General features: G+C 54.0%; 1 protein-coding gene across 2 annotated transcripts in view; it reads right to left on the reverse strand.

Moving 5' to 3' along the window:
* Scube1 (signal peptide, CUB domain and EGF like domain containing 1) overlaps nt 1–25,743 on the reverse strand; it is a 130,798-nt gene that overhangs the window by 56,662 nt on the left and 48,393 nt on the right. For both annotated transcript variants that reach the window (XM_052748495.1, XM_052748494.1), the window contains exons 4-5: nt 23,011–23,145; nt 3,472–3,597 (exon numbers count right to left, since the gene is read on the reverse strand). In XM_052748495.1, coding sequence (XP_052604455.1) covers nt 3,472–3,597; nt 23,011–23,145 — 261 coding nt within the window. The remainder of the gene's footprint in view (nt 1–3,471; nt 3,598–23,010; nt 23,146–25,743) is intronic.

Here is a 25,743-nt window from a genome sequence, read left to right on the forward strand (position 1 = left end):
CCCAACTGCCAGGGCAGTCAGATAGCCCACAGGCTCTCCTCCCTGAAGCCTGTCCTTTGCCTACTCAGGGATGGTGGTGATAGGCAGCAAGCTGGTGTTCCCCAGTCTAGTGTTCCTTCTTGGGGACAGAAGCCCAGGGCTCAGGAGCAGGGCCTGCATAGGTCCCAGGGGATGGGTCAATCCCCAACTGGACATTTTCTTTTCTTATTATGGAGAATCCTCTTCAGAGTGGGCACAGGGGCATCTTGAAAAGAGGCGATGAGATTGTCACAGTTCCTCCCACACTCTGCATGCTGGGCTCTTGGAAGGCCAAGATGGATAAAGGGATATCCTCATTCCTGGAAAGGGCCCTAGACTCTGATGGGATGAGGGATGGGGGTGCAGAGCCATGCAGTCTCTCCCCACCAGTCTAGAGATTGCTGGGCTAGCCTGGGCTCCTGACCAACTCTACGGTACAAGGTTCCTAAATACAAGTGAGCTTGGGGTCCATGTAGGTCTCCCCTGTGCTTTACGCAGATCCTCACCTTCTACCTTGTTTGAGGCAGGGGTCTCTTATTGTTTGCCGCTGTGTACACCAGGCTAGCTGACCTGTGAGTTTCCAGGCATTCTCCTGCCCCCACCTCCCATCTCACTACAGAAACACTGGGATCACACACACACACACACACACACACACATGTGTCTAGGTTTACATGGGATCAGGGGATTTGGCCTGCCAAGCCATCTTTAACCATGCCTAGCAAAACACAGAGAAAGAACCAAAGCCGGACCTCCTGAGTGCCACCTTCCAGGGAGGCTATAGGGCTTCCCCAACTCCTTGGCCTAGGCCATAGAATTAGGCTTTCTATACCTTGTCAGGGAGGGTAGAGCTATGGATTTATGGACCAGCAAATGTCCCTAGGCTGCACTTAGCCCTTTCCTGACCCCGTGGTGACTAGGGGAGGGGTCTTAGCTTTCTGTAGACTCTGGCTTGTCCCATGTCCTTCCAGCCAAGTCTGATACCCAGAGGAGTTCTGTGGGTAAACTTTCCTGTGGCACTTGTCCCAGATGGGTTATAGTGGTAAATTGGCCCAGTGAGGTCACTGGAAGCCCTCTTGCTAGTGTCTGCATGGAGCAAGTCTTTGGAGACCATCTTGTCTGTCACCTGTGCCTGGCTCCTGTCCTTGACCGGCACGAGGACTGGGAGAATTATAGTCAGCCCCATCTGCTCTGAACATGGCCAGGTAGCAAGTGTTTTCTCTGAAGTTGGAAGAATCCATCTGTGGGGCCAGGCTAGGGCCTAGGCTATCTCTGTCCTGCCTTGGTGACAACCAGCATGCATGTCTTCGCTGTCCCGTGGAAAAGACCTGGCAGTAATGAGAAAGACTGGCCCACATCCTGACCATGGCCAGATGTTGTAGCATGTTATCCTTGAATATAGCAGCAACTGTCATCTTTATCTGAACATATGTATGCAATTCTGCCCCAGATGTGGTCAGAGGTGGTGATAGAATACAGAGAATGTGGAAGGCTGACGGATGAGGCGGGAGATCCTGTCTGCAGCTGTGGGGAAGGCATCATCCACGCTGGCACGAGACTTTCTGGTGGTGTGGTTGCTTCGAGGTCATTCATGCTTCATAAATAAGCCCAGTAAACTCATTGGCTCCCCAAGTTGGACTGGGGTGAAATCATACCCATGTCTGTCACTATCTAGGGTGAGTAGGCACTTGTTCCCATCTCCCTAGGAAAAGTTCACAAAACACTTGGATGAAGAAGGTGCCTCCATTTTGGGAGCCAGGTAGATAGCCTCGAGGGTTGGAGCATGAGCCCCTGGGGGCAGGGACAACAACAGGTGCTCATGGGTCCCCAGGGTCTTGGCAACTGTTCAGGGAAGATGAGCTGAGAGAGTCACGGTGGTTGGGGATGGTGGTCCAGCTGTCTGCTGTCCAGAATGGAGGAATAGAGGAAAGCTGAGGCCTTTATAGTGGAGTTGGTCAAGAACCACAGAAGCTCAGGCAGGCGGGAGCACATTCTCCAAGAGTCAGAAGCAGGCTCCTCCGGCATGACATGTTTCTGCAACATCACAGTGTGAGACTGATGAAGCTGTGGTCGGGCTGAGTTGGAAGAACTCTCTCAGTTCTCGGCAGACCCAGAAGGAATAAAATTCATCCTGGGTGTCTCCACGACCAGTGAGCAGAGCCTGCAGCCCATTGCCTTCTCACAAAGCGGTTGGCAGGGTGTGTTGGGTTTGATGCTCTGGAAACCTTTGAATGTCTTAAGCTCTGTTTCCTTTCCCACTTCCATTCCTCCTCATGACCTGGATGCCCATGATGAGAGGTTGGACAAGGGATGGGTGTGATGTCGTACGACTTTAATCCTAGCACTTTGGGAGGCAGAGGCAGATAGATCTCTGTGATTCCAAGGCCAGCCTGGTCTACAGAGGAAGTTCCAGGACACAGCCAAACCTTTTTCCCATACCCCAAATAAAAAGAGGCGGTACTATGTTGAGTCCTGGGGCAGATATCTCCAGGCAAGCAAGCAGGCCTTGAAATGGTACCTCTAGACTCTGTCTTCTTCAGACCAGACATGGGGCTCATGGTTTGTAATCAGTCCTACGGAGGTCACTAAGTTCTGTTTATTTTATTTTATTTTAGACGGGCTCTTATTGCAGCACAGGCTGGCCTCAAACTGTCTACATAGCTGAGGTTGACTTTGAACTCCTCCTCCTGTCTCAACCTCCCAAATGCTTTAATTACAGGTGTGGATGACCACACCTGGTCTATGCAGTGCTGGGGATGGAACCCAGGGCTCTGGGCCAGGCAAGTGCTCTTTTTTTGTTTGTTTGTTCGTTTGTTTTTGTTTTTCGAGACAGGGTTTCTCTGTGTAGTTTTGGGCCTTTCCTGGATCTCCCTCTGTAGGCCAGGCTGGCCTCGAACTCACAGAGATCCGCCTGGCTCTGCCTCCCGAGTGCTGGGATTAAAGGCGCGCGCCACCACCGCCCGGCTATGGCGAGTGTTCTTTTACCTGAACTACATCCTCACCCTGGGTTCCGACTTTCGAACCTGGGAAAATGTCATCACCGGGTTCACCCCATCCCGTCCACCCTCTCCCTCCGTTCTTCACACTCTTCTGTCACCTAGGGCCTCTCGGGCTGACAGAGAAAGCGGGGCTTTTAGACCTCAGAGCTGTAACCCTCCATCCCCTCAGGAGAGTTTGAGTTCAGGGCTCTACAGATGGTCCAAGCCGGTGCCTGGGGCTGTGTTGACGGTGTCACACCAGGTATAGAAAATCCCAAGCTGGGAGGTCAGGACCCATCCCTCCAGCTTCCCCCATCCCCTCAGCAGACTCTGTCCTCCCCGCCTCCCCACCCCACCCCAGGGTGCTGAGATCCCTCCCTCACCGACGTCCAGCACCCTGGGCAGACCCGCCACAAAGCAATGGTAGGAGACGCATGGGGGGGGGGGTCTGACCCATTTGCCTCCATCTACCTACGTGTGCAGTCCTTCTGGTTTTGGGCAAGGTCAAAGCCGGGCCTGCAGTCACAGGCGACCCCACCTTTGGGCGTCTCCCGGCAGATGTGGGCACAGCCATGGTCTTTGTTCATGCAGTTCATACCCTCTGGGAAGAGAGACAGACAAGACAGAGGTTGGAGACCAGTGGGAGGAGACGAGAGAAGGAAACCTCGGGCTGTGGAGAGATGACTAGTGGAGCGTCCCAATCCAGTGGTGGGTGGGTTTAGTCAGCTACTACAGGCACCCCTTCCATGCACACGCGCATGTGTGTGCACACACACATTCAGCCACAGGTGCATTCTGCCACAGTGCCACAGGGCCCTGAAGGTACAGTCTAAATGACAGAGGCACAGCTCCCGCCTGACAGCAGATTGGAGAGTTAGCTGTGTAGCACTGGCCTCCGTCCGGGCCATCTGGATTCTCTCCTTAGCCGCCAATGGCTCCAGGATATCTTCGTATCTACTCAGTAAACTCTATCTCCTCCTCTGTTTGCCTGGAGTGGCTTGAACCTCCTTCTGATGACCCTAGTTGATGTTTATCTTCTTGGTGATTCGTAAGGAGTTTCCAGAATTTATGAGGTCAGGAGTCAAGTGAGAGGTTGTAGGTCACAAGTCCATCAGGAGGCCGGGGCAGATCAAAAGGCCAGAGAACCACTGTGTGCTGCACACTAGCTCTGGGACCTGATGCCACCCCCGTCTGAAAGAGCATGACAAGTGAAGCTGTCTGGGAGAGGGGAAGACACCCCTGAGGCGGTGACCACATGAGATCACCTCTCTTCCTCAGGGGCCATACTGGATCTCTAGGGAAAGAGTGTAACTGTGACCCTGTGTGCTGTACATGGGCCCTCAGTAACACAGGACATGTTTAAAAGGCTAAGTCTCTGGCAATTATAATATAGACCAAAAATATCTTGGGCTGGTTGTGTGACTCAGTGGACTTCGGCTAGCATGCGGGCAGCCATGGGTTCCTCCCCAGCACCATAAAAAAGGAAAAAAGAAAGAAAAGGCAGTCTAAAGTTAATTCACAGATGGAAATGAATGACGGCTTTGCCCAGCACCAGGCCTCACCTGATAACGCTCTTCTTTCCTCCGACCCTTCAATTTGCTCATTAATTCAAGCCAAGCTGCCATACCAACTGAGCCATGGGCAGACAGCTAAGGCACCCAATGCATCGAAGGAAGCGCCCACCACCCCCTCTCCTCTCCTCAATTTCCAACAGCACCTGAGCCCGAGAGCGGTGACAGAGTTATGATAATAGTCCAATAGTCACCAGGAGGGAGCTAACCTGTGGCCACAGCCTATTTCTGTACAAAAACCTCAGCTGGTTACCTGTTGGGGCCCAACTCCGGACAGCTGTGTCTTGAATTTTGTGTGACCTTCCTTACTTTATCAAACCTTGCAAAAACAGGTTCCTGGCCTAACCGCGGGCTGTACAACTTCCTGGAGTACGTGCTAATCAGCCAGCTGCAGGGGCCTGGGACCAAAGCGACCTCACCCTTCCTTAGGAATTTTTCATTCTTCTCTCTCTGCTTCCCCTGCTCCCCCTCCCTGCCTGAAGCCCTGCTTATAAGCTTCAATACCCAGTCAATAAACGAGACCTTGACGCGACTCAGACTGACTCTGTCTTCCCTTATGCGCCTGGTCTCCTTTCTCTCTCGCCCCCATTGATCTTTCAGGAGATGCCTCCTCGGGTCTCCCCAATAACCTGGCCCGCGGGACAGGTCAGTTACCAGTAACCAGGGTTGCCACTAGGAGCCCGCCTGGCACCCTGGCACGTAGCTTCATTCACAGAGTCCCTGTGAAGAAAGTCAAGCAGACGTGGGAATGAGTCTGGCTTCCTCATAAGCTGTGTGCCTTGGAGACCACTCCGCCCACCCCCCCACCCCCCGGCCTCCCCCAGACAGGGTTTCTCTGTGTAGCTTTGCGCCTTTCCTGGAACTCACTTGGTAGCCCAGGCTGGCCTTGAACTCACAGAGATCCGCCTGGCTCTGCCTTCCGTGTGCTGGGATTAAAGGCGTGCGCCACCACCGCCGGGCAGAGACCAACCACTTTTTTAACTTCTCCGAGCCTCACCTGTAAACATGCTCAAGACCCTCAGCCTTGAGGATTAGGTGGAAACATTCCCTGAAGCCACAGCCAGGAAGATGCCAGGTGCTTGGCATGCATTCGACAGGCCGAGTACCTCTGTGGACCCTGGCTCCTGATGGCAGGGCCTGTTCCTGCAGATCTGAGGGAGGAAACTCCCCAATGGGTGCTGGCTGGTAGAGAGCACTCTTCAGAGGTGGCTTCAGGGTAAGAGCTTCCTTGGCCATCCGAACACACTTAGTTTCCTGGGACACCCTGCCTGTCTACAGTCTGACTGCCAAGCAGCCCCCTGGACTCAGAATGGGAACTGTCAGTGGGCAGCCCAGAGCCGAGGCCACGCTTTGCTCCCTACTTAATGTGACCACTTCTGTGGCTCTCTAGTGTTTCAGCTGTGATCCGACCTCTGGTCCCCTGTACCCTGTCCATTCTCCCAAGGTCCACAATCCCACACTGTCTGCTGTATCCCCTGACTTCTTCCTGGTTCCTTCTTCTTGTCTTCCATAGATGACTTCCTAAGACCATCTCTAATTCTATCAATTCCATAAACTCCCCTGATCCCCAGGCTATCCTCCAGGCCACACTGATTTCCCAGAGCTGCCTCATATTGCCTCAGATCAATGCCCTAAAGTACCTGCTTTTTCTTCCTAGGCATGGAAGAGCCCATATGCCCTGTGTAGCTCAGCTTGTGTGAGGCAAAGAAAAGGAGATTGAATTTCCATTTCTAGTCAAAGAATTGCAACTTCTGATAAGCCCTGTACCTCATCAGACAGCCAGGAATTCATCCCTGCAGAGCTGATGCGGCCCGGAACCCTGGACCACAGATTTCCGAGCTTTAGAAATTGCTACACCTTCTCCTCTGAGGACCTGTTATCACCAAGTCTTTAGAGTATCCAGACTTCAGTCATGATCCAAGGGCTCATATACCCCGGAGAGACTCTGGGGGAGTGGTCCAGCACCACTGTGACTATAACAGCCGACGGTCAGCATTGGGGCCACAGGAAGGGGACAGGGAACGCCGGAGCTGGTCTCAAGGGTGCATCCAGAAGATTCCTAAACTTACTCTTAGTCTGCTCCACAACTCTGTGTGTGTGTGTGTGCGTGTGCGTGTGCATGTGTGAAAGGCCTCTGTCCCCGCTGTAACCTTGAGGCAGAGCCAAGGCTCCCGAGCATAGCCTCCCATCTCAGGCTCCCATACCAAGCCCTCTTGCAGGTACGCTGTAGCCTTGGTTCCTCTCTGTCAGGATCCAGAGATACATGCTTCCCACGAAGAGTAGGGACAGGCTGAGGGCATTAGTGCAACTGAACTCAGGTCCTCTTTATGTTCCTAACAGTTATAAGCTTTGTTCTATTTACACATAACAGCTTAAAATGTACCACATGCAAACATAATGATCTTCACCAAAAACTGTATTTTTAAAACAAGGAGAACATGGGCTTGAGAGGCATGCCCTTGCAGTAGACATGAAGGCACTAGGCATCGGCTACTCCTGTCTCATGAGTGTGACTTGGACTGTACATTGGAAGCTTCTCCCCAGCCTCTGTGGCCTCTGCCAGGCTGCTCTGGCAGCTTCCGGCCGCAGATTGCTTCCTCCACCAACCTGTGTACCTCTCAAACACAGGCCTCAGTCACTCATGCTGAGCCCGTGCATACTCAGCTCCAGGCCCAGGGCTCAGCTGGGGTGGCACAGCATAGCTTCTGTGCCTCAGGACTGCGAGTCTTGCTTCTCTGTCCTCCCGCAGACCTCTGCCTGGACCACATCTGCTCCTGAGAGGGCTGCAAACCACACGCTTTCTAGCACACCTCCCTAGGTGTAGGTATGGGAGCCACATGTGCCAAGTTCAGAGAAAGCTTGCTTGTTTCCCTCTACAGAGGAGTTGAAAGAATTTCAGTCATTCCCGGAAGTCCCGGTTTTCTCATGCCTGGTGCCCGCCAGCCCAGGCTGCCCGCCAGGTCGAAGCTAATCTGATCTGATCCACCCAAATCCAATTACGCTCTGCAAACTTGGGCTGAGTGTCTCCTCCGTGCTGGACCAGACCGGGCACAATGGGGAGACAAGGCCCTTAGCTGCCACATCGATCACCAGATCCGCAACACGACTGCCACATGCTATGTGACTGTGGGCAGCTCACCTCACTTCTGAGCCCCAGCTCCACCTGTTGGGCAGAATTAGACAGCCATGGGTCCTGCTTCCAAGGTGAGACAAGTGACGACCAAGCTGTGCTTGGACCTCAACCCAGGCGGGAGGGAGCCATGGAAGGTTCCAGAGGGGTGACATGCATGTGCCAGGGGGACCTTTGCCTGCTTTAGAGGGATAAGGTTTCAAGCCAGGAACAAGGGGAAAGCTGTCACAGTACCTTGAGAGGAATGAGGAAGCAGTTGGGAGAGCAGAGGCTTATTTGGGACATCTTTTATAGCCTCCTCCTAGAGTTTTCTGGAAGATGGGACATGCGGACTGAAGCCCTCACCATATTCCATTTGCTCTTGACAGGACTGAGAAGCGGGTATGCCTGCTTTACAAACCACTCATGGAACCCGGTCAGCATGGGGGAAAGATGTGTCTGGCCACACCTGGTCCGGTGCCTCTTTCCATGGCCTTCCCTGGATCCTTTGACAGGCACCTACCATGGTGCTTTCCTACCAGGGCTTCCTCCCATAGGCCAGCTGTTGGTCTAGGAGACGGTCCCACGTGTGTGGAGCTATGACAGCCACATTAGTGTGGATGTCACCTTCCCTCAACACAGGTCTGGCATCCTCGCCCAAGTCAGAGTTGGAATGTGCGCCTCCCGGGGGGGTCACTGCTATGACAACTTCATCAACAGTATCACTCTCTGAGTCCTTGTCCTTCAAACACAGAAGAGAACAATGGCCCTGCTCCACCCCCACCCCCACCCCCTTCCAACTCGGAAGGCTGGGACCTTAGGGGGTTTCCATAGTCTAGAACTGCCCCAGCCTATCAGGGAAAAACAAACCTAGCTTATGTCCTTGGAAGAACCCCTGAGAAGCCACATGAAGGGAGGGGCAGACTGAGCTGGGGAAGGGAGTATGATAATGAGGATCCCTGGGGTAACTGCCGGGGGTCAAGTTTTGTGCCAACCTATATGTCGTCCTGTCAGTTCTCCAGGCCAACCTTAGAGGGATGCAAGCTGGGGTACCACATGCCCTTCAGAGACAGGTGCACGGAGGCACGCACAGGCCGGGGTACCACATGCCCTTCAGAGACAGGCGCACGGAGGCACGCACAGGCCAGGGTACCACATGCCCTTCGGAGACAGGAGCACTGAGGCATGTACAGGCCGGGGGTACCACATGCCCTTCGGAGACAGGCGCACGGAGGCATGCACCTGCTGGGGTACCACATGCCCTTCGGAGACAGGAGCACTGAGGCATGCACCTGCCGGGGTACCACATGCCCTTCGGAGACAGGTGCACGGAGGCATGCACAGGCTGATAACTTGACTAGGGTGAAGGGCTGGACCACGGGACAACACAGAAGCCAAAAGAGATGGTGTAGCCGCTCTGGGCTGTCCAGCTCTCTCTGGATGACGACAGCCAGATCCACTTACTCCCCACGGGCACTTTGCACAAACAACCCGGGAGCTGAGCGCTGAGAATGTCACAGCTCCAGCAACAGGGACGCGGTGGCTCGTGAGAGGTGGGGCCCTTGCCCCAGGTCTCCAGTGTCCACTCTAACGCTCACTTCTCATCCCATCAGCCCGGTCCCTGACTGGCAGCATTGGTCCCTTAAGAGAACCCCTGCCCCCTGCCCCCCCGCCTTCCTTCTTGCCTCCCCTCTATCTCATCTGGAACATATAGGGGACAGAGATGCTCCCTCGGGGCCTCTCAGGGTCTTGGGTCCCAGCTGGGTATGTGACTGAGCACAGAGGCCGGCTCACTGTCCCTTCTGCCCGGGAAGCACCCTGTTCCTTCTATGGGGCTCAGTGCAGCCCCCCCTCCTGCCAAAGCCTCAAAAAAGGACAGCCCCTGGGTTCTTTGGGATACTGACCTGCCCCCTCAGTGGCCACTGCCTGCTGAGACTATGGCTGTCTGTCTCTGTGCTGGATGAGACAGGGCTTAGTTTTTGGACAGTTCAGGACAACCCCCCACCCCCCACCCCGGGTGTGCCCTGGCCTGTCCCATCTCCTGGATTCTGGGAAAGCTGCCTCCAAGAAATAGGGCACTCTTCACAGAGAGTTAGGAGGACAGATCTGAGGTGTTTGCAGACACATGTAGACAGATGTATGCCGAGTTACCAAGGAGGATCTGTGTGGCAGAGGCGGGTGAAGTGATCCCATGCCTCACTGCAGCCTCCTCTGGTGTGCTCTTAGGACTTGCTCAGTGTCTCACCTGTGAACAGAAGGCCTTGAAGCTCCCTTTTTAAAAGAGTGCTGAAGGACATGGAAAATGGTACTCGGGGGCAGCCTCCCTGTCAGCCCTTCTGAGAGGTCGGGACACCCTTCCTTCCTCCTCACTTCCTGAAGTTCTTAGGCCGGTCACTAGGTGTCACCACAACCGAGTTGAAGCCTCTCCGAGGACCTAGAGGCGGCTTTGGAGGTCTGGCTGTGAGATGGACTAAGACCTAAGACTGGGTTGGCCTCCAGCCCACTGGGCCACGAGTCACTCACTCTCTCCAGCAAACAGCCACACGGCATAGCCAGCTAGACTGGATTTCAGATAAATGGTAAGTACTTCCTAATTGTATGTCCCAAATGTGGCACAGGTCATGTTCACATGTAAAACAGTACCCCATCTGTTTTAACTCATCGACCTTGTCCCTTCCCGCAGGATCCCTAAAGGGAGTCACATGGTGGACAGGCTGTCTCATGCCATGCTTAGCTGGCCCCAGACATGATGCAGAAAGATCACAGGCCTCTAGCTGTGGATGTCCTTCTCAGGGTAGCTTTGGTCTTACCAGATCCTGGGAGGACACCTGGAATGCTTCTCTGTGTCCCCAAGGATACTCTCACCATTTAGTCTGATCTAAAGGTGGTGCTTAGTAAATAAACACAGGCGTTCGTGCGTGTGCAGTGCCATGCAGAGGTGGAGTGGGATCGGGAGAGCGGGATGGGGAAGGGTGAAGGGTGGGATAAGAGTCCGGAAGTGTCTCCTGGAGAAGCCAGCTTACATGAGAAAGGCTGGACAAATGAGGCTGAGGGACTCTTGTATTTCTGACAGACGAACTATGGGGGCAGACCCTTTGGGAGGGATCTGGTGGGGTTGGAAGATCAGCTGACCTGATGGCCACAGTGTCGGTGTGAGTCCTGGCTGAACCAGGGACCCATGGGGAAGTAAGTGCTGGGTGTCCCCGGGTGGCCTCTCTAGGCTGGGCTCTGTTCAAGGAACAGGAAAGCACTTTATAAATCAAAGCCACGCAGCCCAGACATCTGAGAAGGTTCTCCAGGGAGCAATGGTCAGAGCAGACAGGAGCTCCAGACACGGAGTGGCAGGATTTTTGCAGGGGTGGATTTGTGGCAAGGACGGGCCATGGAGATCTGAGTTAGAATGCTGTGGGGAGCTGGGGGAAGGTCAAGAGGGGAAGGACATGGTCACGGGCTGGATGTGTGAAGGCTCAGGGAGAGCTGGTAGCAGCTGCACTAACCTGGCCAGAGGTCAGCAGCTGGCAGCCCTGACCTGGGTAGAGGGCAGGATGCATGGCAAGGCTGGCTGGGGTCCTCTGTGTTTCAGGGGCCTAGGCTGCACAGTACCCTCTGCTCCCCCCCCCCCCCGTCCGCCTGTTTGTTAGGTATATGGTCAAGCTGCCAGACCTGAGTTCAGAGCTAGTCTCTGCTTATGGCCAGAACCCTTCATCCCACCAATGGGTTAGCAGTACCACATAGATGACACTCAGGAGCCATCAAAATCCAGGCCTAGTGCCAGGCCCAGTCATCCTCAGCTGGGAAGCTTTCTGGCTGTATATGATGGATGTGCTGGTGACCCAGTGCTGTGGAGCCCAGGGATGGACACTTCCTGAGGGACACAGCTTGTGCACACAACCTCGTTCTCATCCCCATGAACAATTCTGACACATGCTTCACTTACACAGCGAGAAACCAAGGCTCGAGGACTGATCCCCGAGAAGGGGCCTCGGGCCAGGTGGGTGGACCGTCTCTCGTCTTGTTCCCTCTGGGCTGCGGCTCACCTTCTACCCTTCACCATCCATTCCTGAAAGCCCCCAAGGGCCGACAGACAGCTTTGTGGAAAGATCCCCCGCCAGCCTTGAGAAGTCGGCCCTGGGGTGCCCTTGGCGCCGGCTTGAGGCCGGGCCAGGAGAAGTACGTGAAGCTGGCTTACCAGCCAGAGGAGTTGTTTATGGGGTGGGAGGCTCATAAAAAATAATGGGATGGATTTATTGTCCCCGCCTTGAGGGCCATTCCAGACCGCACAGGGCCAGGCCAGGCCTCTTCCAGTAGCACCATAAATCTCCACGCTAAGTGCCAGGGATGTCCGTCCTCCCGCCCACCTGGTCTACAGCAGACAAGGAGTTCGAGGAGCCTGCAGCCCTACGTGGCCTGTCCCAGCCCCCCATAGTCAGTGATGGAAGGCCTTCAAAGGGGGCAGGGACGACCCTGGCCCTGCAGGAGCTACGGTGGGGCCCCTGGAGCACAGGCCTGGCTTGCTTCCCAAGATGTGAGAATCCTATCTGGGGAACTACTACTGACAGCCGCCCAACAGTCATGCACACTCACGGGATGCTAAGCCATGACTTGGCTGGGGACTCTCGTGAGGGACAGGGGGGCTCTGTCTGTGGGCTTGCTCATTGGAATTTGGAAGTGAGAAAGAAAGAGTTGGCTATGATATCAGAAATCTAGCCTACCCCATCTTTAAGTCCCCCCCCCCCCACCCTGCCACACACACACACACACACACACACACACACACACACACAGAGTACTGCACGGGAAGAGAAGCCATTTCCCACCCAGGGGCACGGTGGCACTTATCTGAGGCACTTCTCAGGGTGGCTGTGAGCATCAGGGCAATCCCCAGTGGAAAGCCACCGTAACGCTTAAGGGATTGGAGCTGGGCCTGGCGAGGGCTCAAGTGTCCAGTCAGCCTTCAGGACGGGGTTAAAGGAAAGCAGGAGAGGCTGAGCTAAAGACAAAGGTGGAAGACTGAAGGGCCAGCCTGGGGGGTGGGGGCGTGGGAAGAAGGCAGGGGGGCCCTGGATGGAGTTAGCGTTGGGATATTAGCTCAGAGGCTGCACTTATGGCAATCCCCGCCCCAAACTCCTATACTCCAAAGGTGGCCTTTTCCAAGCTGCTCCCAGCCAGGCCTGACTCCACTGTGAGCTTGGGCAGGGTGCTCGGATCCCAGAAGCGGGGTGATCTTGGCTTTTCCCACAGCTCTGACCACAGCCGACTCAGGTGGGTATGGCAGGCAGGGCCCTGCTTCCATGCCTCAGGAGTCTGGATATTTGTTTGAAAGGAACATTTCATTCCTAATCCTAGCATGTAGGAAGTATGTGTGTGTCCCCTTCAAAATCCACACTAAAACGGGACCCCGAACACAACAGTATACGAAAGAAGTGGGGGCTTTATGAATGATTAGGCTGGTAGGTCCGGGGGGCGGGGCGGCGGTGAGGTGAATACCCTCAGAAATAGGCGCAGGCAATAGCTAGGCCCTTTGACCCCTGCCTTTTGTTACATTTGGACTCAGAAAGAGGCAACATCTGTGAAGCAGAGACGTCCTCACCAGATGAGGAACGTTCTGGAGCTAGTCCTTCAGCTTCATCGCCTCCAGAACAGAACAGGAATACTCCCGAGCAGTTATAACAGTGAGAAGGGACCAAAACAGCTGGCAATCTTCTTTGCTATGGGCTGACTGACGAGTGAGTGAGCCAATGCGTGGGTGAGCGCTCCCCTGCTCCCACCCCAACCCCACGCCCAGTCTTTGCGATGCAACTGCCCCTGTGCATGGTCTGGTAGGCACCTGCTTTGGATCTGCTCCTCCTGCAAGCCCATGGTCTGGGGAGGATGTACCCAGGAACAAAGATGGGGGCCTTTTAAGTGTCGCGCCACAGAGGTGGGACAGAGGAACTAGGGTACTGTAGGGTCACTGAAGTGCCTAGCAGATGACAAGTAGAGTCTTGCTGTCCCTGCCCCCTGAGAACACACCCGGGGAGGTCTGAGACTCCACAGTGTCCTAGGATCCTGACCTCCAATGAGATCCCAAAGCCTCAAGGCTTTTTTCCTCCTTCATTCAGACCCTTTCAGACCCCAGCAGGGGCCGGGCCTGAACCAGCCACTGAGGAGAAGGAGGGCAGGTGCTCTGTACACACCATTCTCCAGGACCCTTAATCACAGATTCTGATGGGACTTGGCATTTTCAAGCTTCTAAAAATGTAGGAAATCGGCTGTTCCATATAAGGCCCTGGGCCATATCTAGAAAAAAAAAAAAAAAGCAGACTGACCTTGTCATTCAGGCCCCACTGACTCCCAGTCAGGCTATTCTGTAAAGAGAACAAAGCTCTGCCTTGTTCAGAAGCACCCGCCACTGAAATATTCAGCACCTCGGTGACGTGAGTCACAGGCCGGTCCGAAGTGCAAAGCTGAGGGAGGCTGGCTCTCCTGAAGGCCTGCTGGCCCCATCTCACACCTGCCTGGCCACCTTGACACATTCTCCCCAGCCACTCCTAGTGACCTTCCCCTCAGTACCCTGTCACTTCCCCATCAGTACCCTGTCACTTCCCCATCAGTCCTCACCGCTCCCTCGGCCATGGCCATTCTCCCGTCACGTCTCCCTCAGCCATCTTCCTGCTCTGTCTCCCTTGGCCTTGCTTTTTTATCAGCTCCCCTTCAGCCACTCTGTTCTGTCCCCTCAAACATCCCGTCACATTTGTCACGCCTCCCTCAGACATCTCCCCCGTCACCTCCTCCCCCGTCACCTCCTCCTCAGCTACCCTGCGATTGTCTCCACCATGCCTGTCCTGTCACCTTCCCGTCAGCCACCTTCTTGTCTCCTCCCCCCCGATTCAGCCATTTTCTTGTCATCGACCCCATTTGTCACCTCGTCACTTTCTCCTCCTCAGCCATCTTCCTGTCACTTCTTTATTAATCAGCCCCTATTAACTCTCCACCTGACTCTTGTCACCACCCTCCCATCTCCCCATCAACTTCCCCTCAGCTACTCTCAGACAGCCTGCCAGCTTCCCCTCAGCCATCCCCCTGCCATGCTCCCCTTACCTTCCTCTCCCCCTTCATGTTTTTTTTTCTGTCCCCTTCCCCTCAGCCACACTCCTGTCACTCCCCTGTCAGGCATCCTGTCACCCCCCCCCCCCATCATGTCCCTTTCACCTTCCCCTTGGCCGCCCATCCCTCCTCCCTCGGCCATCCTATCAGCCCCCTCTCCATGTCCCTCCCTGCCACCTTCTCCCAAGCCATCCTGCTCACGGGACCTGTGGGATGTCTGGGAGTGTGGCAGCCCAACTCCCCCCTTGCTTCATCCCCGTGCCCTCCTCAAGATGGACGGTGATCTTACATTAGAAACGTGGCTCCGACATCCACGTCTCAAGACCGAGTTAGCAAACTCCAAACCCCTGCTACACCGTTTCTTGTCTCCCTTGGTTCTGCCAGTTTGGAGAGCGGGGCGGCACCCTCTCTTTAGACTCCCGGGGCCACCCTCTCCAACAGGCAGTGGAACCTGCAGCAGGGATCTTAGGGGTTAAAGAACACCGGGGAATGGAGAGAGGCCGAGCTGGACAATGGCGCTGCCGCTGCTGGACCTAACCGTGGAAGAGGGTGGCGGTCCCTGGGGCAAGGGAGGCAGTGGACTCGCAGTCTAGACCAAGCTGGAGGCAACTCAAAAGCAGTCATGCAAAGAAAGATCAGGCCCAGGGCAGGGTGAGAGCAATCCCCTCTAGTGAGGCTGCATGGTGCACACATGAGTGTAAACACTGATACCCACTCTGCCAGGCTCTGGTCCCCTTTATCAGATGGCACTGGAGGACAGGGGTGTCTGAGGACCCTCCTTGACACTCTTCCAGACAAATGACAGAGAAATCCGTGTAACAGCTAGCCAGTGTTTCTGAGGCTTTGTCTTCAGAGGCCATTTTAAAGGCTCAGCTGCCATTGGTCCATGGCCAGATGACCCCAATAGCCCCTTGTTATCTCATTCCCACCACAGACTCCTCTCCCCCAGTCTCCTGCCTTACCCCACCCACACTGTGGTGGCCCTCAGTCCGTGCATGACTGCTCATCCCTTCTCTAGTTAGCTACCAGCTCTCAGAGGCTTCACAAGCCCCTTGCTCCATAGGTCCCCAGGGCCAGACTAACCTCAGTGCCCTCCGTCTGACTAGTCTATGGGCCCCTCAGATCTATTCCTCTGCGCATGTGTCAATCAAGCAGCATATCACACCCACGCCTGCACACATGTTGGTACCACAGTCCCAACATCGGCTGCTAGCATGTTGGATAAAGAAATGATTCCCCTCTTTTGATCTCCATTGTTTTCTACCTAAAAGAGAAGTGGGAAGCCATGGGCAAAACGCCAATGAGGCAGTCATGACTTGAACTCAGATCCCTTGGGTTCTTGTCTTGTCACTGCTCCTAAGGGCCAGAACCCTTGGACCTGGTATTTACATGAGTCTCTGAACTTCTCACCCCTGTCTGTGCCATGGAGTGGTTAGTGTCCATCTCATAAGGCTCAAGGGCTTAACACTGGAGGTATCATCTCAAGGCTAAGGTCAAATGAAGTACCACTGGAGACCGTCTTGGTTTTTCCCTGGATGACCTAGTTAACATCCACTGCTCTGCTACAATTGCTAATAGTGACTCCTTCCTTAGAAGCGCACAGGCTTGGATGGTAAATGATGGAGTCCTTCTAAGTCATTCTTCTGGCATGTCAGTGCCTGGCAGAGAGTGTAGTTGTTCTTAAAATGCAAATCCTTTTTTATTACGTGTTTGTGTGTGTGTGTGTGTGTACATATGCCACAGCATATGTGTGGAGGTCAAAGGTCAACTTGTGGACCCCTGTTCTCTCCTTCTACTAGGTGGGTCCCAGGAGTCTGTCTCCGGTCATGAGATGGCGCTTGCTGGTTAGGAACCTTTACTTGCTGAGCTATCTGGCTGGCCCCAAATACAAATTCTTGACGGTGGTGTTGATTCCAATCTGCACTAACCAAAGGCACACACACACACACACACACACACACACACACACACACACACACACACAGTGTCAGTGCTCACTTCCTGGCTTGGTATTACACTCTAGTGACCTAAGATGCTGCTTTTGGGGAAAACTGGGTGGAGGGTGCCTCTACCTCTCTTTAAGACTTTTTTTTTTAAAGCTTTTATGAATCTAAAATGATTTCAAAACAAAAAGTCATTAAAATCCCTATTATTTTGTCTCGAGTTGTATTGGGGGTATTTACTTCTCCAAAGTTCCAGATAAAATAAACAGACCCCCAGATGCTTCCAGGGTGGCTTAATAAGGACAACAACCAAGTGTAATTTAACCCAAGGTCATTTTCACCTGACCCTCTGAGACACAACTGTATCCAGAAACTGTGAGCATGGTCAATGGCAATTCCAGAGCTGACGGTGCCTTCTGAACAAGCTGAGAGCCCCTTAGCCCCTGACCTGGACTCCTATATGACTGAAATCACGGCCCCTGACCCTGAGAGTCAGACCTGTCGCACGTCAGTGGCACATGACAGCCAGCAACAGCGGCGTCAAAAGACACCCGTTCACTGGGTACCCAGAGATTTGGAGACGCTCAGCTTGGGGACAAACAGGAATACATGTTTTCTGTCTGTAGTAGGAGCCGTTGTCTGTGTAACTGAGTTCACAGCAAAAACTGCAAACTGTAGAGGGGAGGGGGGAAGGGTCAGGTGGGGAGGGGGGAAGGTCAGGTCAGGTGGGGAGGGTGTCTGCTACACCAGGACTCCTCCTGAGTCCTGTGGACCTGGGTCAGCCATTGAGAAGGACTCCTGGGACCTTCTGTATTGCCTGCTCTCTGCACCAGCAAGCTGTCAGGAGCCCAAGCCTTGAATGGCAGAGACTCTCCCTCAGCGACTCTGGCAACTTTGTGCAAGTTTCCTGACTCTTGAGCTCAAACTTGAAATGGACCACTGCAAGGATGCAGAGGATGAACAGTGAAGTGCTCTGCAGCACATACTGAGCACACAAGTCACACGTGCTGTGTCTCATGCCCACCCCCATGAACCCATCAAGAGATGTACTCTAACGTGCCCACATCGCTCTTGAAGGCCAAGTCTTGAGCCTTGTGAACATGTGGCCTCGGGTCCTAGGTGAGTGCCAGGGACAGAAGACACTGGGGTCCTTTGCCTTCATTTACACATGTGCTTAAGCATATGCAGAAGACCCTCAGCCAGATGTGGAATGGTTTTAGGTCGACTCCATGCCCTTGCTGGGGAACGGCAGCTCATGAGTCTGCAATGCAGCCTGTCCTGTGGCGCCAGATCTGGTGTCGAGCCAGAAGCAAGGTGTGTCCGGCCTCTCTGTGGTGGGGGCCCCCTTCGTCTGGGTAGGGTCTGCAGGTGTGAGCCTCTGAATCTATCTCTCCACCCATCCCCAGCACAGACTTCCCTGTCTCCATAGTCACAGCACGGGACCTGAGGACACGTCAACAACGCCTGCCCACCCCACCCACCACCGCCAGGGCAACCCAGCCCTGCTCAGACCTGCCTTCCTCGTCTTTCCTTGCCTACCGCCCTGGCCCTTCCAAAGGCTCGAGTTTGCCCTGGAACTTAGCCTTGTGATGAAGAGTGTCCCCATCCCTAATAACTCCTTAGCTGCTAGGAGTTGCAACCCTGTCATACTCATGGAGGACAAGCCTTCCTAACGCCTCGGGAGCCAGGTAGAGTAGGGCACAGCGGCAGTGTTGGCTGCTCCGGAGGCTGAGGCTAGCCTATCGCTGGAGTCTGTGAGTTGGAAGCAAACCTGGACAAGAGAGCAGAGGGCCATCTCACACTAAATGAAAGGGGAGCCCTGGGGCTAGGCTTGGCTACACGCAGCTCTTGAAACCCCCTCGTGAGCTTGTGTTGCTTCCTATAACAAGGTGATGTTTCAGCCAGGCGGTGGTGGCGCACGCCTTTAATCCCAGCACTTGGGAGGCAGAGGCAGGCAGATCTCTGTAAGTTCGAGGCCAGCCTGGGCTACAGAGTGAGTTCCAGTTCCAGGAAAGGCACAAAACTACACAGAGAAACCCTGTCTCGAAAAACCAACCCAACCCAACCCAAACCAAACCAAACCAAAAAACAAAAAACAAGGTGATGTTTCCTCTCAGTCTGCTGCCTCCAGGCCCCGCCAAGGCTGGCCCACAGCAGGTATCCAGTGAGACTCTAAGCCCAATCCTGCGGAACGGTTTCCTGCACAAAGAGGCAGGTACACCTCAATGTCACACCCCATGGGCCAACAGGAGTGTTCAGGACCATGATGCTCACGATTACGACACCATAGTCAATGAGGTGACCGTGGTTTTTCTCCCTCAGGTGAGAAAAACAAATTGCCAGAATTCCCGAGGCGCTTGTCCCAGCTCATAGTCATGGAGGGGATTCACAGTCAATCTTGTTCTAGACTGAAAAAAAAAAAAAAAGTCACATGGCCCCAAACTAGGATCCGAAGGCATCGGGGTTATACACAACTAACCGGATCCTGTAAGTGGGGAGGTGAGAGGGGAGCATTGCTTCACAGAGGTGGGAGTCCTGGGCCTTCAGAGGCCCTTCCAGATCCAGCCAGTATGGGTTAGCCTGGAGGAAATGATACTTCCCTGAGGAAAAGGGGGGGAAATCATCCAGGAGGACATATCTTCCTGGAGCATGAACTTGACACACTTTAAGGATTGGAAGGGCAGGGGTGGGAGAAGTAGAAGACCCAGTGTGTTGGCCTCTGAGTAGCCAGGTGTGTGGCTAGCCTGGTGTAGCAGAGGCTGGGTTGAGTCTGGAGTGACCCTTGGGCTGAGGGCCAGAGGAGGCATTGTTAGAGCTTGGGCCAGAGGCTGAGCAGTGGCGGGCCTGTGGGTTGTCACCAAAGCCGGTACCAGGAAGTGCTAATTAGAGGGACTAGCCAGATTCCAATGGCCCCAGGGTCCCTTCCCATCCATCCAGGGCAGCCTGAGCATTGCCCATGTCAAGTCAAGCCATGCCAGTTCTGGTTCTGGGGACCAGAAGGAATTAACTGTCTACGCGTCACACCCCTAGGGCAGATTTTACACTTAGGCGCTTCAAAGCATTTTCCCCAAGTGCTATTTATTTATTTATTTTTTAATAGCCAAAGGACCCAAAGGGGCAAAGTGACAGCAGAGGCCCCAGGGGATCTGAAACCAAGAAACCAGTGCTCCCAATCCAGCCTGGGCCTGATCCATGAGCCTCAGGCCAGGGTTTATGCTGGCGCCTAGGAAGTCAGGCTACTCAGAAGTGCTGAGCTGTAATGGCCTCATTCCTGGGCCAGGAGCCCAGACTGACCTTGGCCTGCCCCTTGCATGCATCTAATCAAAACCGGTCTATGCTTTGGGTGGGTGGGTGGGTCGGGGGAGTCCAGAGATCTGGAGAGGAATTAGCCAGTCAGGTGACATGAAGGAGGATCCAGCTGCTTTCCCAGGAGCCACAGAATCAGAAGCAAGGAGCCACATCCTAGCACTTCCAGGCCGCCTCTGACTTTTGAGTGGTGAGACGCATCACCGTGGCTGATGCTACGGTGGGCGCCTGTGACAACCGCGGACTGTGCCTCTGGCGGTAGGCTACCTGCCCGCCCAGGACCCTGTGTCCTGTCTTCTCCCAGACTTTGTGCACACTTTCTTCCGGCTCGGAAGCCGGACACATGCTGCTATCTACCCTGCAAGACGGGCTTCCAGAAGCTCCCCAGGAGTGTTTGGATTGGCTACATGGCCCAGATTCAAAAGTCCAGAGATTCCACCCAGAATTCCCAGTAAGAAAAGGGACTTCTTTCCAAACACACGTTGGTCAACACAGACTGAGAATGAAGTGCTACCCGCCGGTATTGTAGCCAAATCTGTATGCCTAGTTTTATAAAAAATTCAGGGGAGCTTTTGGGTGGGATGGACTCTGTGTCCAAGGCTGTACCCAATATGGGGCAGTACACAATTCTTTCCCTTCCAGCCTCTAGAGTTCCTAAGTTCCCCTAAAAACCATCGACTGTCACCCTCCCTCCCAAGTGCCAGTATTCTATGATTACTCTCTTCGGACATACGACCTCCTCCCTGCACCCCCCAACCTCTCAGGATCCCGACCATGACTGGGCACTCAGCTCCCCTCCTGGGCTCCTCTCTTTTTTGCTAATTATATTCCACCATGCAGTCTTGGTTCCTAAACTTCCAGGCCTTCGTACACAGCCTGCCTAGTGAACTGCTTCAGGCTTCCACACAGCTCTTTTTCATCATTTGAGCTGAGTACAACCATGGCTTCCACACAGAGGCCTTCAGCTCTGGCCACTGTCCCACCACCTGCTTCTTCTCTGACAGGCCTGATTACCTGAACAGAACCACTACAGTGAACACAACTGGGCTCCAGTCCCAACTCGGCTTCCCTAACCTTGCTTCCTCCCTTGTCAGTGGAGTCATAGCCAGCCTCCTACGAGCCCTCCATGGTGGTGCTGTTCAGGCCTGTGCCCTGGCAGCAGTTCCCTGCTCGTCCCAGGGTTGTTACCTCCCCCCACCCATCTCCTGTGGCGAACACAGAAATCTGTAACCTCTCAGCCCAGCAGATGCCAAGAAGGCAGAACGGGCCAGCCACAGCTGCCCTCTGAGAATACTGCAGTCTGTCCTTCCTCATACACTCAACTAGAGGCATGGCTTCACCACACAGCCCACCTGAGGCTCTCTCCAAAGGCAGGAAATGAGTGTATGTGCTGGTGGACACAGCTCCTGGAGTGTGACCGTAAGCTACTTGCAGAAATTCCCTCTCCTCAACATAGGTAGGACCCAGGGCCTTGTCACATGCATTTCCTTTCTGTCTGATGAACCAACCGGCTTCTTATGATCCCTGTGGACGCAGGCCCTCATTTACATCACCTGCCTCCATCTTGGACAGCTCTGCCCTGTGGCACCGTAGCTAAGTGTTTACTAGGAGCAAGATTAGCACCTGTCTTCCCGAGCCCACCTGTGTGTGGTGGCTCTGGTGTCTGGAGCAAGCGTCCAGGAAACACCAAGTTTGGCCTTCCTATCCTTCTGAGGACACCGCAGTGCCAGGGGTCAGTGAACCAGACTTGCCTGTAAGGAAATTGCTAAAATAAACCCAGGCAGTCTAAGAATCTACTAGAAAGCTTCTGGTTTACCGTCTCAATATATTTCAAGTGTATTTTTGCTTTCTATTTTCCCAGGAATCATTTTCTAACAGAAACCCCACACAGCATCCCAGAATTCCACTCCACAACCTCTGGCAGCCCCACTGAACGCCAGCAGGTCACACTAGTTCCTCCTTCTAGCTTCAGACACCCAGTTATCCCAGTGCCATGGCCCCTCTCCTGTGAATGAGGAAGTTGAGACTCAGGCACACAGGGAGCTTGCTGAAGAGCGGCCCCAGAAAGGGATGGAGGAGCCGGGTTCACACCTGGGCTCTGTTGAGCTGAGCCCAGCATGAATCTTCTTTGCCCCTTGTCTTGCATTGGCCAATCTTCTGCTCTCCCTCCTTGTCAAGGGTCAGGCTTGGAGAAGGGACAGAAGGGTACTCCAAGGCATATACTCCAGCCTTGACTATTCAGGACAGCTTGGCCCCGGAAGCCTTGGTTCTGGGCACTGTCTTGCTAGGCCTCTCTGCAGTCCTACACAGCCCTGCTTTGGGATCCAGAGCCAACACAGCAGCTGATGATGATCCTATGTCTTCGTTACTGTTGTTCACTCTGCCTGGGTTCCATACATGTGTTGACCCAGGTTCCACACACACGTTGGTTTCTGACCAGCTCTGCCCACCTCACAGCCCTGCTGTAGACCCAGGCTTCAAAAAACTCCAGGATCGGACCATCGGTGCCCTGACACCAAGAACCTTCACTTGCTGAGCTTGGCTACTGACTAGCTCTGTCTCAGTCTGTCCAGCTGCACAAGGTCCCTCAGCAGGCTGGTAACCCAGGAATATGCAGCAGATAATCATCGGTGCTGGAGGCTTATGGAGACATAAGGTGACACCAGCCTCTTTCAAAGGGGTCTGGGGAACATGGGGTCCCAGCTTTCCTGGCCATAGCCTCTCCCACAAAAAGGAAGACAACGTCTTTGGTTGTATCTACCACTTGTGACCCCACCACATACAGACAGGAGAAATACCAACCGTTGGCAGAGAGAAGGAACTAGAATGATTTTTTACAAAGAACAACACTGGTAACACAAGAGAGCCACTGAGGTCACCACTGAAATCCCCTACCCCGACCCTGAGGCTCCTGGAATCCATATGGAATCCAAACAGGAGAGGGCCGCCTGTATCCGCGGGGCTGGAAGGCACGCCTCGTCAACACAGGCTGTACTTACCGTTGGAGCGGTGTATGCAGGTGTGTTGGTTGTCGCTGAGGAAAAAGCCGCTGTGGCACTGGCACTCATAGCTGCCCATGGCATTGACACAGATCTGCTGGCAGCCACCATTGTTGTCTTGACACTCATCCACATCTGTGAGAAGAGGGAGAAGAGGGGAGAAGAGATGTCACACCTGGAGCTAGTGGGTCACAGAGACAATTTCTCCATCAGTTAATGAAGGGTCTCCACAGACGTGCTACACAATGGAGATACTGCGCGAGGGTACTCCATGGCATCATGCTGTGATGGTACTGCAGGAGGGTATACTCCATGGCATCGTGCTGTGATGGTACTGCAGGAGGGTATACTCCATGGCATCATGCTATGATGGGAGTACTCCATGGCATCATGCTATGATGGTACTGCAGGAGGGTATACTCCATGGCATCGTGCTATGATGGGAGTACTCCATGGCATCATGCTATGATGGTACTGCAGGAGGGTATACTCCATGGCATCGTGCTATGATGGTACTGCAGGAGGGTATACTCCATGGCACCATGCTATGATGGAAGTACTCCATGGCATCATGTTATGATGGTACTACAAGAGGGTACTCCATGGCATATATTCTGGAGATGATGCAGGAGGGTACTCCATGGCATCGTGCTATGATGGTACTGCATGAGGGTACTCCATGTGCTATGGTGGTACTGCAGGAGGGTACTCCATGGCATATACTCTGGAGATGATGCATGGGGGTACTCCATGGCATCATGCTATGATGGTACTGCAAGAGGGTACTCCATGGCATATACTCTGGAGATGATGCATGGGAGTACTTTATGGTACCATGCTATGATGGTGCTGCATGAGAGTATTCCAGAGGTATTTCATCTCCACAGGCATACTGCATGGTATTCCATGGTAATCTTCCAACAATGGAACTCCACAGAAGTAGTCAGTTACGAGGGCTGGAGGGTTGTGACTGCTTCCCATATGACTAGCATAGTTCTAAGCCCTTTCCTATGTTAACTCTGGTCCTTGCATCAACCCTATCAGATTTAAGTATTAGCCCATTCATAGACGAGAAATCTGAATTCCGGGTGCCAGGCTACATGGAAAGTGACAGGGGTAGACTTCAGACCCGGCACAAAGAATCCCAAGCCTGGCCTCTCCTCTGTCACCACTAGATTCTTCTACCCAGGATGACAGTGCAGACTGAAGTGTCTCCCTAACACACGGAGCTTGGCTAACCACAGCCCCGACTTCTTCAACCCACCTCTGTTTACAGCTGGCAGCATAAGACCCTGGAGCCCTGAGGGGGGCCGGAGGCTGGAGGCCAGGGCAGCCTGCGCCACCCTGAAGGTCTCAGCTTGGCAGATTGATTTCAAAAGCCTGGAGGGTGGGGGAAGATTTGAAAAGCCCCTGACCTCTGGCTGCCAGGACTGCCGGGGAAGGCTGCCAAGAGGTCTTTCCCACTCTGCGGGAGGCACCGGCTCAGGGCCGACGCTCACTTCTGACCAGAGGCTGCTGGCATGAAGGGTGTGACTGGCTGAAAGGGCCTTTATGGAACTCTGGTCCTGAGCAGAACAGCATGTTTCAATTACCAGAGTCATAACCCCTACTCTGTCGGTTTGTTTAATGAAAGAAGGGCTTCTTAAACCTTAATGTTCCATGGCTGTATTGTCATTTTAATAGGCAAATACATAAAACCACAAAGCAATGTGTGCATGGAGCTACTGGCTGTGCCCAGCCAATCCCCAGCCTCCAACACACACACACACACACACACACACAAACACACACACACACACACACACACACACACACACACACTTCCTTTTCATGCATACGTGCACATACACTTTGGCACTGAAAATTTCCTACGCTTCTTCACACAGACATCTTTTGCCATTGAGACCAAAAAGATGTGAGGCAAAAGGTAGAGGGCGGCGGTGACCTGCTCTGAACCGGGCACAGCTTGGCTCTACAGTGCTGTCAGCTGGGTCCTATTTAGGCTCGAGGACTGCAGACCACTTTACCACCCAGGAGACCGCGCGGCTGCCTTTGAGGCCCACAGCGTGGAGCATCATTATTCTCTGGCAAGCTCAAATGTCAGCCGTGTGGCTGTCAGAGGAGGGAAACAGAGCTCTCAACTCTAAAAGCCACTGAAGGTTCCAGCTTACATGTAAAGGTGGCTCTTGCTGAGAGGAGCAGTGGGACCAGAGGCTGAACTGGGAGGGGCGGCGGGGGGGGGGGGGGGAGGGAGGCCGGGGGAGGGATGGTAGGGGGAGTGGGGGTGTGTGGAGGGGTACTACTAGTTCTTTGAACAGCCTTCACAGTCTTGTTGATGGCTCCCTCCCGGCCCAGTGCTACCAGTACCTTTGCTTAGTGAACCCCAAAGTGCACGGAGCTGCTACCTCTCTTCCATGCTGCAGGAGTCTGTCTCTAGCCTCTGGGTCTACACTGGGCACTGCCTGGTTACCTGAGCAACAGAGAGCCAGCATCCTGGGCGCTTTCTGTGAACCGAGGGGCCTCACTGGAGCCTCGGCGGCTCATGTGATAGGGTGTATTACTAAGTGCATTTCATCACTGGCACTCTGACACCCAGAGAGGGCCAAAGTGATCTGAGTGGTCCACACAGGAGGTCAGAGTGAAGGCAGAGCCCCAGAACAAGAGCCCTCAGACACTTTGCTTGGCTGGTTGTGCCCCAAATGTATTCGGACTGGTTATGAAGAACCCGCTCTC

The sequence above is a fragment of the Peromyscus californicus genome, unplaced genomic scaffold, assembly GCF_007827085.1.
Source record: "Peromyscus californicus insignis strain IS unplaced genomic scaffold, ASM782708v3 Scaffold_20__1_contigs__length_68692818, whole genome shotgun sequence".
NCBI lineage: Eukaryota > Metazoa > Chordata > Mammalia > Rodentia > Cricetidae > Peromyscus > Peromyscus californicus.